At 38.0% G+C, this 24,769-nt stretch overlaps 3 protein-coding genes across 5 annotated transcripts; 1 reads left to right on the top strand and 2 right to left on the bottom strand.

Moving 5' to 3' along the window:
• Positions 1–896: 896 nt before the first annotated feature.
• On the bottom strand, positions 897–2,545 carry ppp1r3da (protein phosphatase 1, regulatory subunit 3Da). The gene is made up of 2 exons (XM_017486356.3): positions 2,332–2,545; positions 897–2,120 (listed from the first exon to the last, which is right to left on the bottom strand). The coding sequence occupies exons 1-2, from the start codon at positions 2,369–2,371 to the stop codon at positions 1,189–1,191; spliced, it is 972 nt and encodes a 323-aa protein (XP_017341845.1). The 5' UTR covers positions 2,372–2,545; the 3' UTR covers positions 897–1,188.
• Positions 2,546–3,106: 561 nt separating this feature from the next.
• fam217ba (family with sequence similarity 217 member Ba) lies at positions 3,107–6,659 on the top strand. Of its 3 annotated transcripts, none has more exons than XM_017488191.3 (5): positions 3,107–3,330; positions 3,508–3,724; positions 3,810–3,927; positions 4,004–4,071; positions 4,167–6,659. In XM_017488191.3, the coding sequence occupies exons 2-5, from the start codon at positions 3,618–3,620 to the stop codon at positions 5,512–5,514; spliced, it is 1,641 nt and encodes a 546-aa protein (XP_017343680.1). In that variant the 5' UTR covers positions 3,107–3,330; positions 3,508–3,617; the 3' UTR covers positions 5,515–6,659. The 3 variants fall into 3 exon arrangements, with proteins under 3 accessions (XP_017343680.1, XP_017343679.1, XP_053542437.1); XM_017488190.3 differs by having other exon boundaries at positions 3,107–3,401; XM_053686462.1 differs by having other exon boundaries at positions 3,110–3,401; positions 4,007–4,071.
• A 1,712-nt stretch (positions 6,660–8,371) lies between these two features.
• ttll9 (tubulin tyrosine ligase-like family, member 9) lies at positions 8,372–17,634 on the bottom strand. The gene is made up of 14 exons (XM_017486548.3): positions 17,414–17,634; positions 17,153–17,199; positions 15,699–15,791; positions 15,446–15,557; positions 15,128–15,313; positions 13,167–13,235; positions 12,873–12,963; positions 12,743–12,783; positions 12,542–12,629; positions 12,372–12,430; positions 11,219–11,415; positions 8,969–9,082; positions 8,640–8,764; positions 8,372–8,460 (listed from the first exon to the last, which is right to left on the bottom strand). Exons 1-14 carry the CDS (start codon positions 17,426–17,428, stop codon positions 8,390–8,392), a joined length of 1,308 nt encoding a protein of 435 aa, XP_017342037.1. The 5' UTR covers positions 17,429–17,634; the 3' UTR covers positions 8,372–8,389.
• Positions 17,635–24,769: the final 7,135 nt, after the last annotated feature.

Genomic DNA, 24,769 nt, shown 5'->3' with positions numbered 1-24,769 from the left:
CACACAATTTAGTAGCTTGCGATGTAATGATTTTTTTAAAACTAATTTTGTAATAAAATTATTTGGAATGGACATTTGATTTATGTTTTCTTACTAAAAAAAGAAAATAAATTTACAAAAAAAAAAAACTTCATGATCAGTAGGGGCCCCCCTAGAAGGCGGACCCAGGGTTGTTCGTGCCATCGCCAAACACCCCCCCACTCTGCCGTTGTAATGAACCTAGGACTTGAGGACTGTTTCCTGTTATTAATGAATATTCATTTGACATAGTTACTGAGTGTTAAAACTGTGTATAAAAAAGGATGACCAAATCTTTCTGAACGAGTCGTTTAACCCATGTGATCCGGTTCAGTTCACTTTAAAGATTTGTTCAAATAAAATGCTCCCATGTACCAAGAAAAACAAAACATTGGGATGGAATAAAGGATTTATTGCTTAGTTTACAAAATTGTGAGTTTAATGTAATTCATTTCCTTCTAACCATTACTCAGGCACTTCAGATAAAAGAGCATTTGGCAAATAGTGACTTAGAGGCTTATAACTCAATAATGTTTGGTAAGATATTCTATTCAATAGTCTCAGCTCACAAGGTAAACAAATACTGCACATCATATTTTACTCTATGACCAAAAGTCCAGTTGGTGGCACAGATGTATCTGTAAGGGTTCATTAGTAGTTGTGGTAGTTATTTGGATGTCAGAGTCTTAATTCTTTTCAGGACTATCTCAGATGTTTTGGCAAACAATTTGTTATTCGATTTTGATACAATAAAGTGTGCTGGTGAATAGCAGACAAACACTCAGTGGCCACTTTAATAGGTTAAGTAAACATAACTAACCCTAACCCTAGTGCATAACAACACTCCAGTGCCTGTGACACACCTACGAACCCCCCCCCCCCCCCCCCCCAAAAAAAAAAAAAAAAAAACCCATGCCACGATCATGTTAGTGTCATTAATGTGCTGAGAATGGTCCACCACCCAAATAATATCTTATCCTTCTCGTGACAGTCCCTTTACACTGATGAAAAGCTGATTAGCAAATTGTGAATTACAAAAGATGGACTACATTCACTAAATGTATACCTACAAAGTGCATCTACAGTATATAAGTTTACCAAATTAAAAGGCAGATGTAGTGAATAAAGTGGCCACTGAGCATATACTGTACATACACTGATTCAGAATGCTCACACAAAATGTATCATGCTATCTTCACATTCCTTGGGCACAGGGATTTTGTAGCTCTGGCAGACTAACTTGTAATTTTGTCCCTCATTGTTGTCCCAAAACTGAGTGCCCTGCACTTTATAGCAGACTGCAAACTCCAGCACAGCTCCAGGGTGTAGGATGAACGGTGGAACTGGGAGATGGAACCGAAAACTGTCACAGGAACGGCCTTCCAAGTATTTATTGGCAACCCAGCAAGCCTTGATCTCAGCACAGCTTTTCCAGTTTGTGAAAGAGTAACGAGCGATAACCTCTTTCTCAAAGGCCAGGTTGACCACTTGGACAATCCCAATGATGCCAGGCTCGTAGCATAAAACGCGTTCCAAGCACACTTGCTGGTTACACAAACGTTCCAGGAAATTTGAACAGTCACCAGGTTGCTCAGGGAACACAGGTTTCAAATAGGGTAGGGAAATCTCCAAGCTCTTATTGGCTGCTAGCTCTGCGTTCATCAAAAGTCTAAACAAAACGTGTTCCGGTACAAACGGGTCTTCTCCACTTCTGAAAACCTTAACATTTTCTAGGTCCATTCCCAGTGAGTCCACAAATCGGACCCCAATTCTACCACTCATCCGCCGCCTTTCTGAAGGTGACGGTAGAGACTGGGCCCGTCTATGGATGATGGGCTTGGGAGGGGGTTCACAGGAGAAACTACGGCCTGCTGGTCTCTGTTGTGGCGATGTGGGACTAGGTGGACGAATTTTCACAGGCTTTCTCTCTCGTTTGGGGTTTGACCATGCTTTGTCTCTATGGTTCAGAGGGGACACTTGCTTTGAGATATCTGACACCCCAACAAAAAATAGCTCATCATCTGATTCTCCTGAGGATGTATTTTCCTGGCTGTGTGTGGTAGAACAAGCCATATCCAGTGTACGACAAAGCTTTACTACACCTGAAGGTAAATAAAACACATTACTTGACTTACAGTTTCATTTCTCAGTGAGGACAATGTCATTAAATCAACGCCAAATTCAAGTAAAGCAGTTTGTTGTGGCACTTAAGTGTATAAGCAATGCCATTTTCAGGTTTCCTCTCTAGTTCAGTAACTCCACATATCTTTGTCACCGGGAAGCAGTTTGTGCGTCATAATCATATCGTCTCACCATAAACTTCCGATCCGATGTGTTTTGCTATTTCTTTCATCTGCAGCTCCTCCAGTAGTGTTTATACATTACATCGTTGTCGAAAGAATGACGGTCATATAGGTTAAACTGCACAACCTAAGCCTAAGACATTATTCTCACAAACTGCGTAAAGCCTGCAGAAGTGTGGTGCCAAACGGGTACAAACTAAAGAGGTGTGTTTCTGGAGCGAGTCGGTTCTTTGATCCGGCTCTTTGGAGCCGACTCGCATATGAATCCGTTTCCGCATTTTTTTCTCTTTGCTCCCCCCCCCCCCCCCCTTTTGTTTACTTGTGTTTACTTGTGTTTGTCAGCTGTGTATGACAGCTGCATGTTTAAGATGTATTTAGCCTAGCTAATTGAAATGAATCACGTGGATTAGAGTGGGCGACTGGTTATAATTGTGAAATATATTTTATAAGATACAATATACATGAATGTCATTTTGTTTATCAAGTGTAAGATTCCATGAACAATTTCAGCCATAAGGTGAACAGTCACTGGTCAAATTTTGATCGAGTCAGGAAAAAAAAATCACACACACACTCGTGCCAATGAGCAGTTTAGGAGCTGAAAGCGTCGGCTCTTATTAGTGAACTGACAAAACGAACCGATTCGGTGAAGAGTCGAATTACCGTCCCTAATACACACACACACACACACTGAGGATGCGTGACGGCTGCATCACTCCTTTGTGGGTAATGAAGTTACGTACACAAAAAGCAGCATGTAGCGTTTGTAAACACTACCTTGAACCACTTTTAGTGGCTAAATCATGAGAGTATAATGAGCTTCTGCTTGCATTGACTGTACGAAGAGGTGTCATAGTCTCCAGCAAAATATCCAACCACTAGATTTCATTTCAAGGCGCACTTCAGTTCCCGTCATGCATAGCGTCACAGCGGCACTGAACGCACACGGAGAAGATAAACAAGACTGGAAAAAGCCTTCAGTGATATCTGACAGGTTAATAAATGAACGGTATGTTTCATACGACGCATGTTGTTAGCTGCACTTAAGCTCGGCTGTTGGTGTCAGGATGTCGCCTGGAGGTAGATTTTGCTAACAAACACCACGGAAGGCTATTTACAGAAATATCTGCGAATTATTCGGACCTTCAGTAACCTGCTGTTATTCACTGCCCTTTACCGTTTCCAGGCGTGCAGTGATTACAACATCGTGACATTCTGCAATGGTCAGAGCAAGACGAGTTGACTGGTTTAAATGGGACGTTTCTTGGCAACATTAGCATTGGCGGATTTGTTGCAATGGGACCCATTTTACAAGAAAGGACAACATCGACGATACTGAAGAGGGTGCCAGTTAAAGAGAAGATTAGAGTGAAGAATTCAGAAAATACTGAGATCGTTACCAGGTATGAGTCTTTGGGGGGAACTATGGAGACCATAGTCTGCATATATACAGTAGACCATGTTTTGATGTTTTGTTTGTATTTTCAGCAACAATAAAACAGGTGGAAAAGTCAGTCAGAACCAGAAACCTCAGAAAAAAGCAAGCTTGGTGCATAAGAATGTCATTTCAGGACAGGACAAGGAGCCCTTGCCCAGAGCTGAAACTGTAAGTTTGTCTTTTTGTATACATGTAGAACATGTAAATATAACAGAATTATGTGACCTTTATTGTGATTTGTCAGAAGGGCCGACACAGGAACCAAACAAAGCACGTCAAGAGTCCTAACGCTGGCATGTACAAGATGCTACAGTGAGTTTGTCCCTTGTAAAGTGCCAATGTATTTAGCTATTTTGTATACCACTGTTTGCCCCCCCAAACCTCTGATGTGCTCTGTATGTTTACAGCACACAGTTTGAAGCTGACATAAGGCATCCAAGGTCCAAGCCATCACCATCAGAATGGGAAGAGAAGAGGCAGAAGGTGCAGCACCAGTCCCCATGCTGCACTGAGGTTGAGCAGAGCTATGCAGCCCGAGAAAAGAGCCGGCGTGCTTTATCACTTCCGCTGGCTCCTCATCAGTTCCGCTTGCCTGCTAATGTCCGAGACCTTGAGTCCCTGCGCCTCCTGGAACACAAAGAGGATGACACAGACAGTGCCAGTGACCTGTCTGATTCAGAGAGGCTCCCTGTGCTTCCTTCTCCCTGCACCCCTCCTCAGCTCAATCTCCGAGCGGAAATCGTTGACTCAGTGGACCTGCATCCAGATATCCCAGGCCCCAGGACAGTACAAACAGAAAGGGATAGCTACAATTATCCTGATTTCCTACCTCCACCTTTCAACACCTGGAGCCTGAGGCAACTTGCCGTCTTCTTGAACACGGAGGGGAAACGTGCACCACGTCCCAAACCGGTTGGCCAGCTTGAGATGTTCCTGGAACGTCTGCTGCAGCTAGAGTGGCACCAGGTCCAGACCATTCAGAATGAGAGCAGCCAACCCACGGCAGCCAATGTACGTATTAGAGGTCGTGCCCCTAATGGTCCACAAATAGCCAGCCTTTCTCGACCTCACACAGCACCTCCTACTCGCCTCAGCTCCCCCAAAAGTATGCGCCAGAGTCAGCGCCCCTTTCCTTTTACTCTCCTATCATCCCTGGGCAGCCCATCATCATGCCAGCTCTCACGCTGCCTCTACTGCCATGCACGCTACCCATTGTGCAATGGGAGCTGTTCTTCATATACCTACCAGCGCCATTCCCGCCTCAGCCCACTGCTGGAGCGCAAAACTTCACCCAGCATCACGCACAAAAGAAGCAGTAGTGAAAGTAGGGCTTCAGCCTTGGAGAACAAAGCCATGGGTAGACCTTATTATCCTGTAAGCCCAAAAAGCCACCAAAAACAAATGGAGGCTGACGGAAGTCTGCAAAAGGTTTCTCAGGAGCTGAGTATGAAGAGCAAAAGACAGCCTTCAGCTTTTAAAGGGCACAATGGGAGGGCTGCTGAAGCAGAGAGTCACAAAGATCCACCTGTGGGAATGAGAGGTGCACTTGATAAGCGCGTCGGTGTTGCTAATAAACGAGACTCCCTTCTTTCAGGGAAGAGAGAACAAAAAGAAGGGCGGCAGACAGAGAATGGGGGCAGTGGTGCAGTGGCTGGGGTTAAAAGATTTGTCAGTGAAAATAATAGCATTAAAGGGAGCAGGGCAGATAGAAAGCTAAAAAAATGCCCACTTGTTCAAGTAAAACAATTACAATAATCATACATTAATCATCAGAAACGTAACAGCTTGAGTGCACAATATGTGTCACAATAAGTATTTATCTGCAAAATAATATTTTGCATTGCATTGTATTTACTACATTTCCTTTAGAAGGTTTTAGGATAACAGCTGACTTTTTGGTCTGTTATGAAAGATATAATATTTAAATTGTTTTAGTTTCGCAAAAGAGGGTTATTTATTTAATATGTGAAGTTGAATAAATTATTTGGACATATGTCCTGGAAGAAGACAGTTCTTGTAAATGCTTACCTACAGTAAAATCCTCATTTACAGTTAAGGCCTAGACATTACAAATTTGATTAAGATATAAACATGTTTTTGAAGTGGTTCCTGCTAGCTGTTGCCAGCAACATGTAATTTAAAGTCTGTTTGGGCCTACAATAATATGGTACTGATATACATTAAAGAATGTATATTTTTGACATGAATAATGAATGTTTTGTAATGGCTATATGTATTTTTGTAACGTGACGTGTATATAAGGGCTTTTCTCTGTTGAATTCTCTGTTGAAAGGCAATCTTTTTTTTTTTTTTTTTTTGCTATTTTGTTCATATTTGTCTTCTTTATTGCCCTTTGGTACTAAACAACATTTATTGCTTGCTCATGTATATTTTGAGCACGCTGTATTCTCTATTTTGAGCAATATCTTGTATTTGCTAAGTATAGTTTTCACACGAGGTGCGGTTGTTAAAGTATGTTCTAGATTTTCAGAATACAGTTTGTTGTTTGATGGTATCATAAATGTATTTTTAGGAGCATGTCTATTATTTCAGTATCCTTGTCTCTATTTTTGCCCATTTTATTTCACAGAAAAAGTGCATAAAGTTGTTAATTGTCTTTTGGTGCTGCATGTGTTAATTTTATTGGAAAAGTAATGGTAGTGACTATACTGTTAAGATTTATAGATGAACACCTTACTTGAATAATGTCAGATGGTATCTGATTGAGGTAGTAGGCATCTTGCTACTGTATTTCTGCACCTAAACTTTTAGTATTTTATTTTTAATGTTTGTGTGTCAAATGCATTCAACTGGGAAAAACATGTTCATGTACCATTGTGCTTTTGTTTGACTGAATGCACTATTTTGTGAGAAATGTTATAAAATTATTCATGCCTTCATCAGATTGTCTTGTTTTGCCTCATTCTTTTACATGCCAGTTCATGACTTACGCAAATGAAATTGATAGAATACATACAATGCCTTGCATATGTATACCCCCTGCCTCCACCCCCTTGAATGTTTCCACATTTTTAGTGTTACAACCTGGAATTAATATGGAATCTATTAGGATTATACTGTATATCATCAACCTACACATAACTCATAATATTGAAGTGGATAGAAAAATCTATATAGTTTTCCAAATTATTTACAAATACAAAATGTAACCGCTGTGGTTACATAAATGTTTACCCCCATTGGTGTGAAACCCCTAAATTAATTTTAGTGCAACCAGTTGTTATCATAATTCACACAATTAGTGGAAGTTGACTTGTGAGCAATTAGTCACATGATCTCATTATAAATACACCTGTTCCTGGAAGGTCCCAGATTTGGTTAGGCAACATACTTAGACAAACTCCATGAAGAGCAAGTAGCTATCAAACTATGTCCAGGACAAAGTTCTGGGAAAATATCAAACACGGTTTGATTACAAAAAATGTATCTCAAACATCCTACAAAGCACCATTAAATCCATTATTAAGGCATGGAAAGAATATGGCACAAATACAACACTGCCTAGAAGAAGCTGCTTACCAAAAGTCAGTGACTGGGTAAGGAGTACTCCGAGAAGCAACTATTTCAGTTCCAAGTTGTAAAACTAGAAATATGGAAAAGATGGAAAGTTTTGCACAATTTTTGAGGCCAGTGGTTTCTCTACTGATAACATTGATTTCAGTCTTACTGTTTTCACATCTGCCACTTCATTGCAAACATTACTGTATGCATGCTTTTACTCCAGGCTGCAGATTCCTTTGCACCCTAAAATGCAAAAAAGAGCTTTATGGAACTGGTACACAATAGCTCGGAAACACACCTAGGCTGATGTACCATAAACTAGGTCAGGCATTTGAAATGTTGCATTAGGTGGAGGATTGGATTTGCCAAGGTGGCCTTTATGCTTGCTTGCAGCTCATTAACACAATTAGCCCTCTGCTGGCTACTGGGGGGCTGGCTACTTTCCTTTTGTCACACCACAGTGCAGCTTTCCTTGCTTTTTTCTAGCAGCACTTGGCATCATATCAGTTGTCTGCTTTACTCCTCACTCAGGGGAGCTTGCTAAATAAGCAACAGTTCTCTCAACCTACGAGGCAAGTTTTCCTGTGTGCTCCTTTTCTAGCCAAGTACTAATTGCAAAGTCATCACCTCATGACCATGACCTCAGGGGGTAGGCTATTTGATATTAGTTCTAGTTCACACACTCCTTCACAACTATGGTCTATTTGTCTTAGCTAATTAGGGAATCAGGTTAGAACTGGGGACCCTGGAACTGTGAGGCAGCAACACTGTCCTCTGTGTCACAAAATAGTCACTGTACGACTGTTTTTGATCGCATTTTTCTTTTGTTGCCGATTGTTTGCATGCGATGCTGCAAATGCAACATGAATAATAAAAAAATCTTTTCCATTTTCTTAATCTCCTATATGGTAAGTTGTTAGTGCTGCCAATCCCTGATGCCATTGGGCCAGTTCTCAAATTGCTTGGGACTAAAGCACCTTCAACAAGCACTTACGCAGCCTTGCCCTAATTTGAGCATAATGCCAATTGTGACAGAAAACTCCACTAGTTCTGGAAGCAGTCAGGAACATAAGGAAGCAGAACATTATTACTGTGTATAGTTTTTTATTCATATTCTCTTCTGTCCTGGATGTGGCTTCAAGAGCTGTTGCAGCTGTTTCTTCCGATCATTCACACAGCCTGTTACAACAGAGACAGCAAAATACAGACACAACTCATGCCAGTGATATATGAAACACGGGATACTAAGAATTTGTCAAGATTTTCAATAGCTCACAGAGCTAAACGTGCAATTACTAGTACGTAATGTACTGATGATAATTCTCAAAGTACTGTTTAGCTATTATTAAAATAATCACCAAGATGTGTGTTAGCTATTTGGTAGGTGCTTCCCAGAGCCTCCAAGCTCACATCTTCCCTGTAGACTGGGCCATCATTCCACATGAGGTCAAATCCACCAACCTGCTTTTCTCTGCCAGTAAGACTGAGAGTAAAAGCACAGTTCTGAATGGCACTGCGTATTGTACACATTTTAGTTAATAAAGTTAATAAAGATGGTTAATAAAGATTGTATAAGTAGTCTGCTCAAACATCCCATATACAACCAAGTTAAACCAGCAACATGTTTACAACTAATAATACCACCAGTTTAGATATTTAACATTTTAAATATTATGGCACATCATACCAGCCTTCCATGTCCACAACATGCAAAGTGTCCTCCAGCAGTCTATATTTCAGCTCATAATCCTCTTGACTGCTGGCAGTGAGAGAGGGAGAAGCATTCACCTCAAGCAGCCACCTGCAACGAGACAAGCAGGATATAAAACATTTGCAAGTGAGTTTGCTCTTGTGGGTAAACTCGCAAATGTAGTATGTTTTAAAGGAACTGGGTGAAATAGAAGTAGAATATGAAAGATCTTTCACAGGGAACTTCATACAACAGTTAATATTAATGTTATGAACTCTCTGAATACTTCCAGTCTCACATACTATACATTTAATGTTCTGACCAAATTTATAATATACCATGTATGAACTATACAGTTTAAAAAGTTGAATACTAGATATGCGCCACAAAATGTGCAAAAAAATGACAATAACTATGACAACCTCACTGTTTATTTATTCACTTTTCATAGCATAAGAAATGGACTGAGGGATTAATAAAATACATAGGTATAAATGTCAGCTCTTGATAAATTTAAGTTGAATTTTGAATTCATGGAAATTTGCATCTTTTACAACTTGCAAAATATGATTTCTTATGCAAAATATGAGTTCACGGCAACACCCAAAACTATGGTACACTAAAGCTTTTCTAAAGTCAAATTCACATATTTTTTCAGTATAACACATTTTCAATTTTGAAATCAGTAAACAAGGCAAAAGCTAAAGCAGTACCTAAATTTCTAACTGTAAACTGAATGAGATCGTCATGATAGCATGGAACTACAGTACCCATCTGCCCATGCACGTCACAAGAGCTTGTAACATGCTACACTAATCACCCTCACCTCTGTCTCGTTATGCCTTTTTAAGCACATGCTGGCTGTGTGTTTCATTGTCTAGTTTTTGTCATGTGCAAATAACCAAAACATGGCTATAAGCATGAACACTGACTTCAGATAAGAAACAAACCATAACATGGGTGCAAACTTATGATTCTTCTATTGTCTGGGGCCTGTACCATGAAGCTGGTTTAGGTGGCTAGCCAGGTAAGTTTCAGTTTATTTTGAGCCATCCGTGGCGTTTAGGTACCATGAAAGTGGCGTAAACACAATCAGCAATGTTCTACTAGCAATGTTCCCAAGCTTTGACAGCTGCAACGGTGTTGCTTTTTGCGGTTAGTGTCGGTTCAAATTCCTCATATTTCCGCAACAATAATTTCTTACTCTTCAGCCGGAAGTATGCTGCTTTTTCCATGGTGCACGTTATTGACTGTTCGGTGCTGACTTCACACTTTTATGTGCACATGCTTCTGGATTAATCATAGTTTAAGGATCAAAGCCTGCGTTGACAGAGAAACTCAGCGTCACGATACCTGTAAAGCCTGACTGGATTGATTTGGTTTTGTCAACTCAAAACTAATCCCGTAACCCTGAGTTTTGTTCAACTACCTTCATGGTACAGGCCTCTGGAGACCATGTTCATACTTACAGTCTTGTTTTGGTTATTTGTTTGTGTATCACTTGTTAATTTAATTTAAAAAAATACCCGTTCCATTAAATACCCATTCCTGAAAGAGATGTGGTTCTGAATCTCAGCTCTGTGTACAATGACAGCTAACAGCTTGCTAACTATTTAATTTTATTGGAATGCTCAGAAGTGTCAGTATGTCAAATTTATTTTGAAATTATAAATGTTAGCATGTAGATTTATATCTTTCTGAACTAATACTGTGCTTACAGAAAGTGGTTGGCCCTTGTATGGTCTGTAACTTTCATTTGCTAGTTGCTTTAAGTTGAACTGGCATTATAGTCTTATAATGTTAGCAAGCAGATACTCAATGTATACTTGTAAAAGGCACCTGCCATCTACTGATATGCCTTGTGTAAAGTGTAACATGTAACTCCACTGAGAGAAAATATTTAGCACTGCAGGCTCAGTAGGCTTACAAAGCACACAATGCAGATAACACACACCAGGAACTTGTTGCAACATTATGAAACTATGGAATGTTTTTTATTTCCTACTGAATGTCATTTAGTCCACTTCATGCATTTTCTTCATGTCTTAATCCAACCTTAATCCAACAAAACTAAATTAAAGTAGAGCTAATAGTATTTTTCTTAAATAACAGATGAAAGACAATCAATGACTTGACAGCCAAGTAACAATTGTGAGAATTATTATGTAGATGCATAGTTATAAATGGGACAATAAGTGTTATGAATGTTAGTAAGAATGAAAATGCTAGAGTAAACAGAGTACTCACGGCTTAAGATCCTGGTCCAGCAGAATGTCATATCCATACAACTCAAAACAGTGCTTGTCATTAATGATGACCTTCTGCACACTCTGTAAGCTGCGGATAAAGATGTTGTAAATGCCGTTAAAAAGAGCCTCCACTGTCTCTCTACCATGCTTTGCAGTCAAGTAACGTCGCAACTGTTGCATCTGCCATTTGCAACCCTGTAAACAGACAAAGTTAGACTTATTTACATTATTTATCATCAGTAGTGTACAATTTAAGAGGTTTTTTTTTTTTTTAACAATTAACAATTAAGTAATAGTAAGACTACGTAAAATATGTGGTCCTCATCTACAGTACTGTACAAAAGTTTTAGGCACATACAAAGAAATGCTGTAGAGCAAAGATGCCTTCAAAATAATAAAATTAAATGTTTCTACATTTTTTAAAAAATGCAGTAAAGGGCAGTAAACAGTAGTAAATGAAGTCAATATTTGGCATGACAAAAAAAGTAGTCTCAAGGTACAATTTGTGCAGTTTTATAGGGACATTATCTGGGAAGCTTTATTGAGCATCTTGCAGAACCCGCCACGGTTCCTCTGGAGACTTTGGCTGTCTCACTTGCTTCTTATTTTTGCAGCAAAACCCAGCAGCCTTCATTGTGTTTTTTGTCAGGAAAAGTGGTCTCTTATGTAATATACTGCTTTCTTTAATGACATACAAACATTTTTCTGTAACATTTAATTTTGTGCTAGAACACTAATGTTTCGGAATCTAAAATGTTACTTTGTACTGACTGGATAATGTACAAGATGCCTAAAACTTCTGCACAGTATTGTATGTGTGACTCCTATAACAAATGCAGAGGCAGACTAAACTAATCTATAGACTACACACATTTATTCAGTGTATCCTTCTCTGAACATAAAAATTAAAATGAATCTAATTTTTGCAAAATTAATAATGAGAGACAGTTACTGTGTAGACTATAGTCGTACAAGGATAGATTCAACAATTCAAACACAACAATTCTGCCATCCTATTAAAAGCAAAAAAAAAAAGAAAAAAAAAGAAAGGAAAAAGAACCCATTGTTATTAAACATACCATTTCATATACTTTGTCCCATTATGGTAGACATGTAAAATGACATACTCATACCAATGCAACATTGCATACCTTCTCAGGATCATAGTCCGGGGCTGTTTTCTGTACTGCCACATTAGTGAGATGGACATCTGATTGTAAATTAAAGTTAAATGTGGCTCATTCGTGTATTCAATAACTATAAATTATATTTAGTAAATGTGCAAACTTAGAACACAGCACAAAGCACATAAAAAGGATACACTGATCATCAATACTGCTAAGGGAGAATCTGGTGTTGGAGAATCTGGCAAAACCATCTCTATACAGCCAAGCCTTGAGTGGGAGATACTACAGAAATATACTATATGAGTTACTGTATGAGATTTCATACTATTTTTACACATTTCCAAATTGCCTTATGGTGTAAATCAATCCAAGCACAATTCCAGAAGCTCACTTACTGAAGTTACAAGAACGTAGACTCTGAGGTCAAATTTTCTGCCTGTAAATAAATATATGAGCTCTAATCAAAAAGCTATGACAATGCAAATTAAGTAAAAAATCTACAGAGAGGTTAACTGGCTTATGCACCATTTATGAGATAAGGGTTCTCAATATAACGTTGGGCAACATGGCTCTCAACCTGAGCTTCTTCTTTTTGTTCCTCAAAGCGGATTCCATCCTAGATAAAATAACATCACTATTACTTTCTTATTGTTGAATGAATACTTTCCTTGTTGTACGTTCCTAATAATTTGTTTCCTTGTTTAATTCAGTGAAACACAAACATCATTTATGGTTTAGCCACACTGTGTTTCCTGAATATACATAAAGTACATATAAATATAAACAATATACATAAAGTTAAAGGCAGATATGCTATACCTTTTTCCATTCCATGATATCCTTCAGTTTCCGAAAAAGAAAAATTCCCTTCCCCTGTGAGCGGGCCACCTGTATGGGATGATAATAGCTACTATTGCAATTTTATTTGAAAAAACAAATGCATTCAGAACATTTCATGTTATTAGACAATGGCATATTATTTTATGGTTGGCTCTATATTCCAGCACAGCAAGATTTTAAATAAAAGAATGAATATGAAGTGAAGTTAAAGTGTACACTGTCAGCTAGTTCCCACAATGGCCAAGGTAGAAATGGCACATGGTGTTCTATATAATTAAAGGAAAAACTAATTTAAAGTGCCCTAGTAATTTGTTGGACCACCAAAAGCCCACTGGAACAGTTCTCCAAAAGATATACCCTCAACTGGTATTTTGATGTTGATAATGGAGAGGGCTGTTCAATACAGTGGTACAAAATCTCCATTATATGTTTAACTGAGTTGAGATCCGGTTACAGCAAAGGCCAAGCATATGATTTACATAATTTTTATACTCATCAAACCATGCAGTGAACCTTTTATGCCCTATGTATGGGGGCAATATAATCTGGGAAAAGACCACTCCCATCAGGATAGAAATATTTCATTTTAGGATTAAGGTGATCAGTCAGAATAACATGTATTGATTTGCAGTGAGACTTCCCTCTAAAGTACATTGCCAAATTCAATGCCCATGGACCAAATATGGCCTGCTGTCTCATTTCATTTGGCCTGTGTGACAAAATAAATGGCTCATAGTACCTACTACTCAACATATTCATACTAATAATATCTAGAATTCACACCAGACCTATAGTGTAGCGCCTGCCTGCATTGCCTAGGTACCACTTAACAACACGAGAAGCACTTGCATCTCACAGGGCTGAAACTCTGGCAAAAACTGACACCTATCTGATATGTCTGATATAAGTCAGACCAGTATCAAAAAACAATTCAGAAATGCATTGGCCTTTGATGTGATTCAATGATTGACACCAAATCTTGAAATGAGAGACTACAAATGTTGAAAAAATAAAAGTTTGTGGAACGCGAAGACAAGACAGCTGGGAGACTAAGGACATGTATGATCTTAGTAGAGAAACGTTTGTGTCAGTTTTAAAATCTTTTTCTAACCATAACGTATATTAAAAATTTGGAAAACAGATATGATACAGTATATATAAGGGGTTGCACTACTATTAATCTTTACTAGTTGATCTGTAGGGCTAATTTAAAAATAAAATAGTGGATTAGTTGACTAGACATCTTTTCCGTAGTTAAAGCAAAAATTGACGAGTGCAGTACACTTCATACAACGTGATATCAAAGTGAAAATGTTTCATTAAAGCAAAAGAAAATATATTATACCATCTGCCTTGATGTTTTTCCACTGCCCCGATTAGTCGACATCCCCATGCCAGTGACTACAGTAGTTTGATTAGTCTAATCGACTAGTCTTTGCAATCGCTGATATATTTATTTTTAAAAACCTTTAATAAATATAATGAATATTATCAACTAATAGTTCATGTAGTTGTATACTTTCTTTAAGCCCTTCTTTTTCCTAAAAATTTCCTACTTTCAGAGTCTAGTGATAATAGATAAATAATAATATGTAATAAATAATTTTTTTTTTTTTTCTGTAGTTTATGAGCATTTTTTGACAGCCTTGCTCTAAGGAGACACGTAAACCCAAATCATGCCAGTGAATTACCTCCCACAGCATAACAAAGCCACCATTTTTCCCTTTAATTTGTCACCCATCTGTATGTAAATAACTCTAATAAAAACTGACATTAAATCAGTTTACCCTGATTGTCAAAGTTTCATTCAAACGTCCAATGTGCTTGTATATGGAAAACAACAAGAAGTGTGTCACTCTGAATTACTTTCAGAGTGCATTCTGCAGTCAGTATAAAATAACATGCATCTCTGTGTATAATTGATAGGGCTTTGTACTTACCGGCTTCATAATCCAGATGTTGCCTGGACTTCTCTTAAACTCCTCAACAAAGAGATGGTACTCACTAGGGAGTTCAAAGGTCCGTGGAAAGAAGTCACATTTAGCTGCCTCCAGGCGGCCAGCTTCACGATCAAGTGTTTTTCTATAGCGCTTTAAGTTCTTCACCAAAAGGTTTTTGCGTGTCAACTGCAAAGAAGAAACAACACTAGTATTAGAATGATCTTCAACTAATGCATTTCCACTCTTGAATATTCTGGCAAATTGCCAAAGGTTTTCTACATTTCAGTGGTCATTACTAGCTTTGCTACTCTTGCTAACCTCATAGTGGTTTCGGAAGTGACAAATTCTAACATGCTCCTCCATGTAAGTGTGGTCAAAATTCTCTCTGAGCCACCCCACATCACACCAGTTGAAGTCCCATTCTCCATCCCTATATAGTTGAGACGAAAATGAACTGCATTACATAAAGATGAAAGGGATATGACTTAGACAGCACAGTGCTCGAGAGTGTAGCATTCTTGTTGGTTTGGCCTAAAGAAACAGGTTCACACCACTGCTTTGTAAGACTCACTCCTTGACCTCGACCCAGCCTGGTCTCTGGTGAAGAACATCCAGGATTGTGTTGGTCAGGCTACATCTGAAGCGCACACAACTCCTCCCTTCCCTGTGATGAGAAGTCAAAATTTAATAAAGTGTGCCTTAAGAAACACACACACACACACACACACACACACACACACACACACACACACACAGAGAAGCAGACAAACAAAACTGCAATATATAACAAACTGCCCCAAAACACGTCAATTAGTAATGCATTCTGTGAGAAAATATCAGCATCATGCCAGAACTGGAGGAGTACAGAGACACTGATAAACTCCCACATGTACTGGGTGAGAAAACTGAAATCATTCTACCTGTAGCCAAATTTGTGGTATCCTGTCATCATTTTAGGGACAAATAGTGATGCAAGTCTTACAAATATTTATATTTTTAGGGGACTATTCCTGTTTGATTCTGTGTGGAGTTTTGCATGTTCTCCCTGTGTTCACATGAGTTTCAACTGAATTTAAATCAAGTTTATTTGTATAGCACTTTTAACCATGGACATTGTCACAAAACAGATTTACAGAAATAAATATTATTATAATATAATTGACAATATAACTGTTAATATAAATCCCTAACGAGCAAGCCAGAGGCGATGTGAGAAGGAAAAACTCCCTGAGACGATATGAGGAAGAAACCTTGAGAGGAACCAGACATAAAAGGGAGCCCATCCTCATCTGGCTGACACCAGATAGTGCGATTAAAAATAAATCCCTTCTATAACGGTACATGGTCAAAAAGTGCAATTGTGTAACCAGGAAATTCATGACAGTTTTCACATGAAGTCTGTTTTGTTCAACTTATCCACTGTTCACTGATGGAGAATTGAATGCAAAACTGTTCATGGTAATTACAGTCCATAACATAACTGTTCATATGAATTGAGGTCCAAAGCCATCTTCATGGTTTTTAAGTGCTACCATCCTCAGTAATCTCAGTGATCTTCAGACTGTCCATGTGGGGCCATCTTCAGCAGCAGCGAGTAATTTCCAGCTGATGAGAATTCCAACCAGAAATAGGGCATCAGGATGGGTCAGGTTCCTTCATATTCACTGGTTTCTTCCAACATGCCAAGGTTATGCTAAATTACCCCAAGGTATAAATGAGTCTGTGAATGTGTGTGCGAATAACTGGGGTCCTGGGACATTCTGCATATCCACCACAAGCCTGACCAGAATAAAGGGGTTACTGACGAACAAGGAATAAATGAATATTCCCATTTTTGCAACTTGTTATTTCTTTTGAATGAACCTTGTTATATATGTCACTAACCTTACGTTTTCCCACTTTGGCAATATTGTGACGTGACATTTATGCCAATAAAGCATTATTTAACTTAAACTTGAGAAACAGATAGATAGAAAGACAGAAATAATACAGTACTTTCCAATATGTAAGCACAAACAGACTCACCCATCTCTTCTCCTCTGGTAACCGTAAGCACCCTTGTACCCCACTGCCTGCAGGACATGAGTTTGTTTAGTAACTTTAGAAGGTGCAGTTGCCCTTCTAAATGCTGATAAAGAACTAACTGTTAGTTATCATGTAATGAGCAACCTAACTAATAATACATACAGGTAAGTTACTCATATAAACATCTAACCTGCATTTAAAGTTAACTCGTTCTTCTACCATGCAGTTGATAAAGTTACCTGCTCATTCGCTCTCCCTTACCTTGTTTTTCGACATAGGAGAGTTTTATATTTAATTTGTGGCGTTATGAAGCTTCTACAAATTGTTTAACGTGAACAACTCCTTCTTCAGTTAATGGTCTTCTGTTCGTTGTCACAGCAACCACAGCCACGGCAGAAGGAGGCGTTTCGACATGAATTAACCACGCCCATGGGCGTGTCCGAAATGTGTGTGTGCGATATGGCAGGGGTGGCTGCCCACTAAAGCTATATTAGGAGGAGTGCAGGATGATACTAAGTCATCTGAAAGTTGAAAAAAATGAAGGCGGAATGAGGTTATCTGTAATTTATTGTATTCAATAAATTTGAATTTATTGTATTTTCGGGGTTCGTGTTTATCGGTATCTCGGCAACGTGGCCTAGTATACGCGCCTTCTTGCGCCTATTACTTTCAAAATAAAAGTCTTCGTCTCCTAGTCTAAGCCAGGATTTATCTGATCTAAGGGACATTTTAATTCAGTATCCGACGATTTATTTAGCTACTGTTAACCATTCTTAAGACAAAAAATTGTGTGAAAACATTACAATTTTTTACAAATAACTGTCATATAATCCGACTGTATATAAAACATAGTATCTAAAATAAATGTAAAGGAAAAGGGGAAAAAAGTGGCTAAAGGCACTATTATGCATTGGGGGCATTTGCTGTGGTCAACGCAAATCAATACAAAGTTATTCTGACTGATTACCGTTATCCTATGATAAAAATATATCTGTCTAAACGGAAGTAGTCTCTTCCTGGATTACATTGTTCCTATCCACCGGAGTCACTGAGTTTGATGAAGATGAAAATGCTCACAAGTCATATGTTATGACCTTCACAGTCAGCAGGCCTTGACAAAATGAACACCCATGGGCCATTTGGACAGATGAATATCTTTCGGAAGAATGGTGTTTATTTTCCAGTCCAGTTCAGACACGTGTAGAATCTATGCCAGTGTGTACGTTCTGTTACTAAAAGTAAATAGTTTAACAAGACATCTGTTAGAGTAATATACAATTCTCCATCCATCTATTTTCTGTATCGCTTATCCTTACTGGGTTACAGGTAGCCTGTAGCCTATCCCGGGGGCATGGGGCACAAGGCGGGGTACACCCTGGACGGGGTGCCAATCCATCACACCGCACAATCACACGCACATCCATTCATACACTATGGACACTTTTGGACATGCCCGTCAGCCTACAATGCATGTCTTTGGACTAGGGGAGGAAACTAGAGTACCTAGAGGAAACCCCCGAAGCACGGGGAGAACATGCAAGCTCACACACAGAAAATCGAACCCCCAACCCTGGAGGTGTGAGGCAAATGTGCAAAACACTAATCCACCGTGCCCCCAATATACAATTTTATTTTTTCAAATGATGACATTTTATAGACCAAAAATTCTGTTTAGTTGTATCTGAAGCATTGCCTCGATCACTCAATCCTACATCATAACCTCTAATATGTACATCTAAAATTTTGACCCTGTGTGGAAAACAAACCATATGAGGAGGTGACGAAGAAGGAAATCATCTTTGTCACAGATAACTGACTAGAAGGGTTTAGGTTGGTGGTCATTTTTTTGGATATAAAAGTTTATTTTGGATATATTACTACTACTATTACTACTACTACTACTGCTGCTACTACTATTATTACTACTACTGCTGCTACTACTATTACCATCAACAACCACACCAATAAATTAAATTAATTTAGATAATAAAAATTACTTAAAATTATTAAATAAAATCAACAACAGAAAAACTACAGTAAAACTACTACTACTACTACTACTACTACTACTGCTAATAATAATAATAATAATAATAATAATAATAATAATAATTATTATTATTATTATTATAACTATTATTAATATTATAATCCAAACATTTAACTGATAGTGAATAGTGAACCTGTAAAGGTCAATCCTAAGTAAATGTTTCCCAGATGAAGTACATGAATGATCTTTAAGTTCTTCTGTACATTGAAAATGTATTGGCCAAAATCGAGTTGTAATTGTACAACTCTGTGAGCATTCACTACTGCCACTAGATGGGGGCACAATCTTTATTTTTCGCTTTTCCATATTTATAAATATTGTAGGAGCAGATGTAGTTTGCATGCATAGCAAAACAATGTAACTATACTTTTAGGCACCTTCAAATGCAATTAGTCAAATCTGCTGCATTATTCTGGTAATCCTTTTCTCATTCGTGTAATTATCAGGGTTTTGAAAAAGTTTGCTGCTGCAACTACTTGCTGTTAACAACGTGGCTTAAGAGATGGTTAACTGTTCATGTGTACTACCTGCTCATTTAGGTTGTGTTTCCCTGAATATATCAATACATAAACACATACCTTATTAGATATTACAGGATGAGATTCCCCCCAGAGAGACTTTACTAGATATTAAGTACAATGCTGCCAATCATTTTGAAGCAATATACAGATGAACCACTGTTCACCAGATATTTTTTGGGTAGACAGTCATTACAGCTATGATGCTATATGTACAGTTACAAAACTATTCAAATCCTTTCCTCAGTACTTTGTTGATGCCCCCCTGAGCAGTGATTACAGCCTTAAATCTTCTTGGGTATGATGGTTTAATCTTGGCATATCAAGTTTTGGGGATCATCATGCATCCCCATTGCACATTCTGCAAAGTCTACTCTCTTTCTGAGACTGTCAAGGATATTGAAGATTTGTCCCAAAGCCAATCCTGAGTTGCATTGGCTGAGCATTTCAGCTCACTGTCATGTTAATCAGTAAACCTTTGGCCTAATAAGTGCTCTTAAGCTGTGTACTTTTATCTATTTATCTTTCCCAAGCACATCTGCCAGTCCCTGCTACTGGGCTGGAATTACCCGGATCATGAGTGGTCCTCAAATGAATTTACCAGGTGAACGTTAAACAAGTTGCAGAAACATCATAAAATGTCCGTAGTGTATGAATGGGTGTGTGAATGTATGTTTGAGTGTGTCCTGCGATGGATTGGCCTATAAATAGGCATTATGTTACGCAAGCTTCAGATACCAGTCACGTGCAAGGGCCCGTACCACAGCGTTGAGCTCACGCAACATCTCGTTCTCAAGGAGCAGGGTAACCCAGAGGTTTGCATGGCAAGACATAAGTGCAGTTAGTTTACTACATTAGGCACTACAAAATAATAATAATAATAATAATAATAATAATAATAATAATAATAATAATAATAATAATAATAACAATAATAATAATTTTAAGTTGAAAGGGAACAGGTATTGCTGATTTCTTTATGTTTGCTTGTTTATTTGTTTTCATTTTTATTTTTTAACCATGAATTAGGAAAAGTGCTTGGAGATGCATGGTTGGTATATTTTTCAGGTTTAATTTAGACAAATTTTTGTTGGCAAAGGGAAGACTTTATTTGGCTTTCCCCTTTAGATTTCAGCTTGTCATGGGCCGTATAAACCAAGAAGCTCCTTTTCTTCTAGTTGAGAATAGGGGGGATGCTGCGCACCTACTTTTGTGCACAGCAATGCAGCAGTCAACATGCTTCTCAGAGTCTGGCTTTTAGTGCTTCTGGATCTGTACGTGATTTTTCCTGAGTGTGGTTTTCACAGGGTGCACCATATATTTTGACAGAAAACACTTTAGAGATAAAATCTAGAGGGTTGGGCCCCCGGGGGTTTGATGGTTGAGGCAAACACATGTTTGATGGCTCCTAAAAGTCATTTTCATTGGACAATGCACCAACTCACCTTAATTATGCAAGAAAAACACAAATTCGAACTTTCCAACATGATGCTTTACTGGATTTTAGAAACAACAAAATCTCCTATAGTGTTTGGAACTAGGAATTACTAGCAAAGTAATTTCCAGTTTGCACTAATAGAAACAAAGTGAGGTTTGAGTTGCCATACAGTATCGTTTGAAATTGTAGCTTCTGGATTTGTAGTTTGTTTCAAAACTGGCAAATAAAGTACTATATCCTCACGTAAATTCATTCATAAAATTTTAATTAGCTTTGGTATTTAAAACTGATACATAATATAGCTAGGCAAGCGGACAAAACTGCTGCTGCTGAAAGCAGAAATCAGCTCTAAATGTACTACCACAAACAAAACAACAACAACATGCTAATAAGTCATTTGGCTTCAAACTCCTGTGACCTCAGCTATGCCTTGGTAGTGCTGAAATTATAATACCCTTATGAGACATCAAACAGGCAGTGCTTGAGTGCTTCCAGAAAATAAATATTATGTTTACTATGTGTAAATTGTATTTTTATTCATAGAATGATTTCTAAATGTTCAACCTTCACATGTTTTAGAGATCATTTATTATAGCAAGTAATGATAATGATAATGAGTCTTTATTTATCACATATGCCCGGTGAAATTATTTTCTTCGCATACCCCAGTACACAATCCACATTCTCTCTCTCTCCCGCTCTCTCTCTCTCTCTCTCTCTCTCTATCTCTCTCTCTCTCTCTCTCTCTCTCTCTCTGCATTTCTCTAGAAATGAATGAGTCAGACTGTCAGTTGACCTTCAAGTAAAACTTGTGAATCATGTGTGCTTATCTAGAGAATGCCCTTTCATTTCTATTACCATGCTCTTAAATTTTTTCCACTAGACACAAAAACAAGGAACATGGCAGAAATTAAGCTTTAAAAGCTATGCCTAGTGAGAATCGTTATGCTCTCCTTAATTAATCTAAAAATGGACACAGATACACCTAATCCAATCCAGCAGCACATTATTAAGCTCTTCATTAGTTGGTAGATATGACTAATAAAAAAAACAAAAAAAAAACAATTGCTAGTGTAGTAGTTAATGAAATTATTGTTGTTGTCTTGTAAACCTATATACAATACATCAACATTGCTCAGAAAATCAAAGGGTACATTTCATATATTTTATTTTTTTATTGATTTTCTGACAGTACCTCACACAAATTGCCCAAATTATATCTTATTAACAATATTTAAACATACTGTAGGTCAGATCATACACATTACGGAAAAATACAGCTAAAATCCGTGATTTCGCTTTGAATCATCTAAATTTTTCTTTTTTAAAAAATGCAGTATTTTAGTCCTAAGGAAGCGTAGGAGGAAAATATACATTTTTTAAAAATGACATTTGAAACTATACACAAACACTACCTCCCTTCACTTCTTCTCTAGCCAGTGGTTCTAGAGGTCTTGTAGATCACGTCATCATGCTGTCATGAGGATTCTGCACTCCTGATTTATGGAATGCCTTAAAAAATGTTTCATCCTTTATTTTGTAAGGAACTCATCTTTGACCTTCCACCGTCCTGCTAATTAGGCACATTGCTGTGTCAGGCTCAGATTGAACAGTTGTTGCAGACAAGAAAGGGACAAGACAGATAAACCAATATCAGTATATTAATCTGGAGGTTTAAAAACCTCAAAAACTTATTTAATAGTTTATTAGATAATTATTGAATTATTGATAATTCTATTTATATTCTGTATTTGTATTATCATTCTGCAAAATGCACAAATTGAGGTAGCATCACGGTATTACCATCAACCCCCAGTTACACAGAAAACATTTCTATTGAATTGATTTTTTTTTCTCCTCTGAAACAAATTGAGAGTTTTCTATGCTGTATGCTTTGGATCATTGTCCTGCTGGATGGTCCACCTATGTCTCATCTTCATCATCCTGGTGGATGGCAACAGATTCGTCTCAAGAATCTTCCGGTAAAGAGCTCCATTCATCGTTCCTTCAATTATATGAAGTCTGCCAGTACCATGAGATGAAAAACAACCCCATACCATGATGCTTCCAACTTCAAACTTCACTGTTGGTATAATGTTTTTAGGGTGATGTGCAGTGCCAGTTTTTCTCCAAACATGGTGTGTAGTATGACAGCCAAAAAGTTACATTCTGCTCTCGTCTGACCAGACTACACTCTCCCAGTATTTCATAGGCTTGTCCAAATGAGTTGTAGTAACACTAATAACGGATAATGGCCCCAGTGGTGCTTACTGGAAGATTCAGAAGTTTTGAAATATGTCTGTATCCGATTCCATCAATATGTTTTGCAACAATAAGGTTGCGAACATCTTGGGAGAGCTCTTTGCTTTTACTCATCATGAGATGTTTCTTGTGTGAAACCTTGGTAATGAAAAGCCTTTTTATAGACCATCAATTTACTAACCCAGCTTATATTAATTTGCACAGATAGTAGGTATAATTACTTACAGATTTCAGCTGGTTCCTTGCCTTACCTTGCCTTGGAGAACTGCTTTTTTTTAGTTTGTTCAATACTTTTTTCCTGTGTCATTCCAATGTATTGCACATAATTTTATTTATGGTCTTTAATGTTGTGAATTCTTTATATTTCCAGATTTCTTGATTTAATACTGATGTCTGATGAACATTTCATGTGAATAACTTCACTGCAAATAAATTTACTGAAAAAAATGTTGATGCGTTCAATACTTGTTCCCACTGTATACTTAAATGTCACAGGGATTAAATATTGCAATTTGAATGGGTTTCAATGGGAACATTTTTGTCCTTAAGGCCCCGAGTGTAACTATTTTGTGAATCTTGTTTAAAATAGATTTATGAAAGCAAATGAAGGTGAAATAAAAATAAAAATACACACCTTTTGTAAAATGTATGCTGTTCCCTTTCAAAGGGAACTTAAAGTTGCGTTTAGCATAACACTATGGGAGCACCCCTCGCGCGTGACTGGTATCTGAAGCTTGTGTAAAATCATGCCTATGTATAGGCCTGCCATGATCAGGTGACGTGGCAATTAAGCACGTCGTGTGATACATATATGGCACCTGTGAACCGCGCCGTCAGCCTTATTATCTTCAACGAGACTGCATGTTGGTTGTTTGTGTAAAGAAACAAAAAGAAGTTTCATTTCCTCTCTATCTTTTCTCACAATCTCTGGACTTTTCTATTCCTTTAAAAAAAGAGAAGAAAAAAGGAATGAGCGAGAGAGAAAAATATGAGTGAGAGAATTCAGGAAGTGTTTTTCATCACGGGGAGTAGTGCACACTTTCTATGTGAAGTATCTAGGGTAGGAGCATGCAACGGCAGCACTCGAGAGGTCTGACCGCGCATTGTAACGCCTACATTAGGCAGCTCAGCTCGCGACTCGCTCTCTTCTCAGAAGCCGAAGAGAGTTGGGTTTCAGAGCCTCTATGCGTTCAGCAGTTGATAGCGTCCTTGAAGCAAATGCGACGATGCATTCTGTATTGTCTTCATAAATGTGAGCACTGCACCCAACCCGTAGTCAGATGCATCAGTTGAAACTACGGTAGGCAAGTTAGGGTCAAAAAATTATTACATTCAGTTTTGAAAAACGA

The sequence above is a fragment of the Ictalurus punctatus genome, chromosome 15 (genome assembly GCF_001660625.3).
Source record: "Ictalurus punctatus breed USDA103 chromosome 15, Coco_2.0, whole genome shotgun sequence".
Taxonomy (NCBI): Eukaryota; Metazoa; Chordata; class Actinopteri; order Siluriformes; family Ictaluridae; genus Ictalurus; species Ictalurus punctatus.
The sequence above is the reverse complement of the archived record's forward strand: the minus strand, read 5'-3'. Positions and strand labels throughout refer to the sequence as shown.

Excerpts from the sequence above, each read along its gene's own strand:
- fam217ba (XM_017488191.3), top strand. The coding sequence starts at position 3,618 with ATGGGACCCATTTTACAAGAAAGGACAACATCGACGATACTGAAGAGG. Across the intron at positions 3,928-4,003 it reads CCTTGCCCAGAGCTGAAACT|AAGGGCCGACACAGGAACCA; the intron begins GTAAGTTTGTCT and ends GTGATTTGTCAG. Across the intron at positions 4,072-4,166 it reads GGCATGTACAAGATGCTACA|CACACAGTTTGAAGCTGACA; the intron begins GTGAGTTTGTCC and ends GTATGTTTACAG.
- ttll9 (XM_017486548.3), bottom strand. Across the intron at positions 15,314-15,445 it reads ACTTCCGAAACCACTATGAG|TTGACACGCAAAAACCTTTT; the intron begins GTTAGCAAGAGT and ends TCTTCTTTGCAG. Across the intron at positions 12,784-12,872 it reads GAACCCTTATCTCATAAATG|GCAGAAAATTTGACCTCAGA; the intron begins GTGCATAAGCCA and ends ATTTATTTACAG.
- ppp1r3da (XM_017486356.3), bottom strand. The coding sequence starts at position 2,371 with ATGAAAGAAATAGCAAAACACATCGGATCGGAAGTTTATG. Across the intron at positions 2,121-2,331 it reads CATCGGATCGGAAGTTTATG|GTGTAGTAAAGCTTTGTCGT; the intron begins GTGAGACGATAT and ends ATTTACCTTCAG.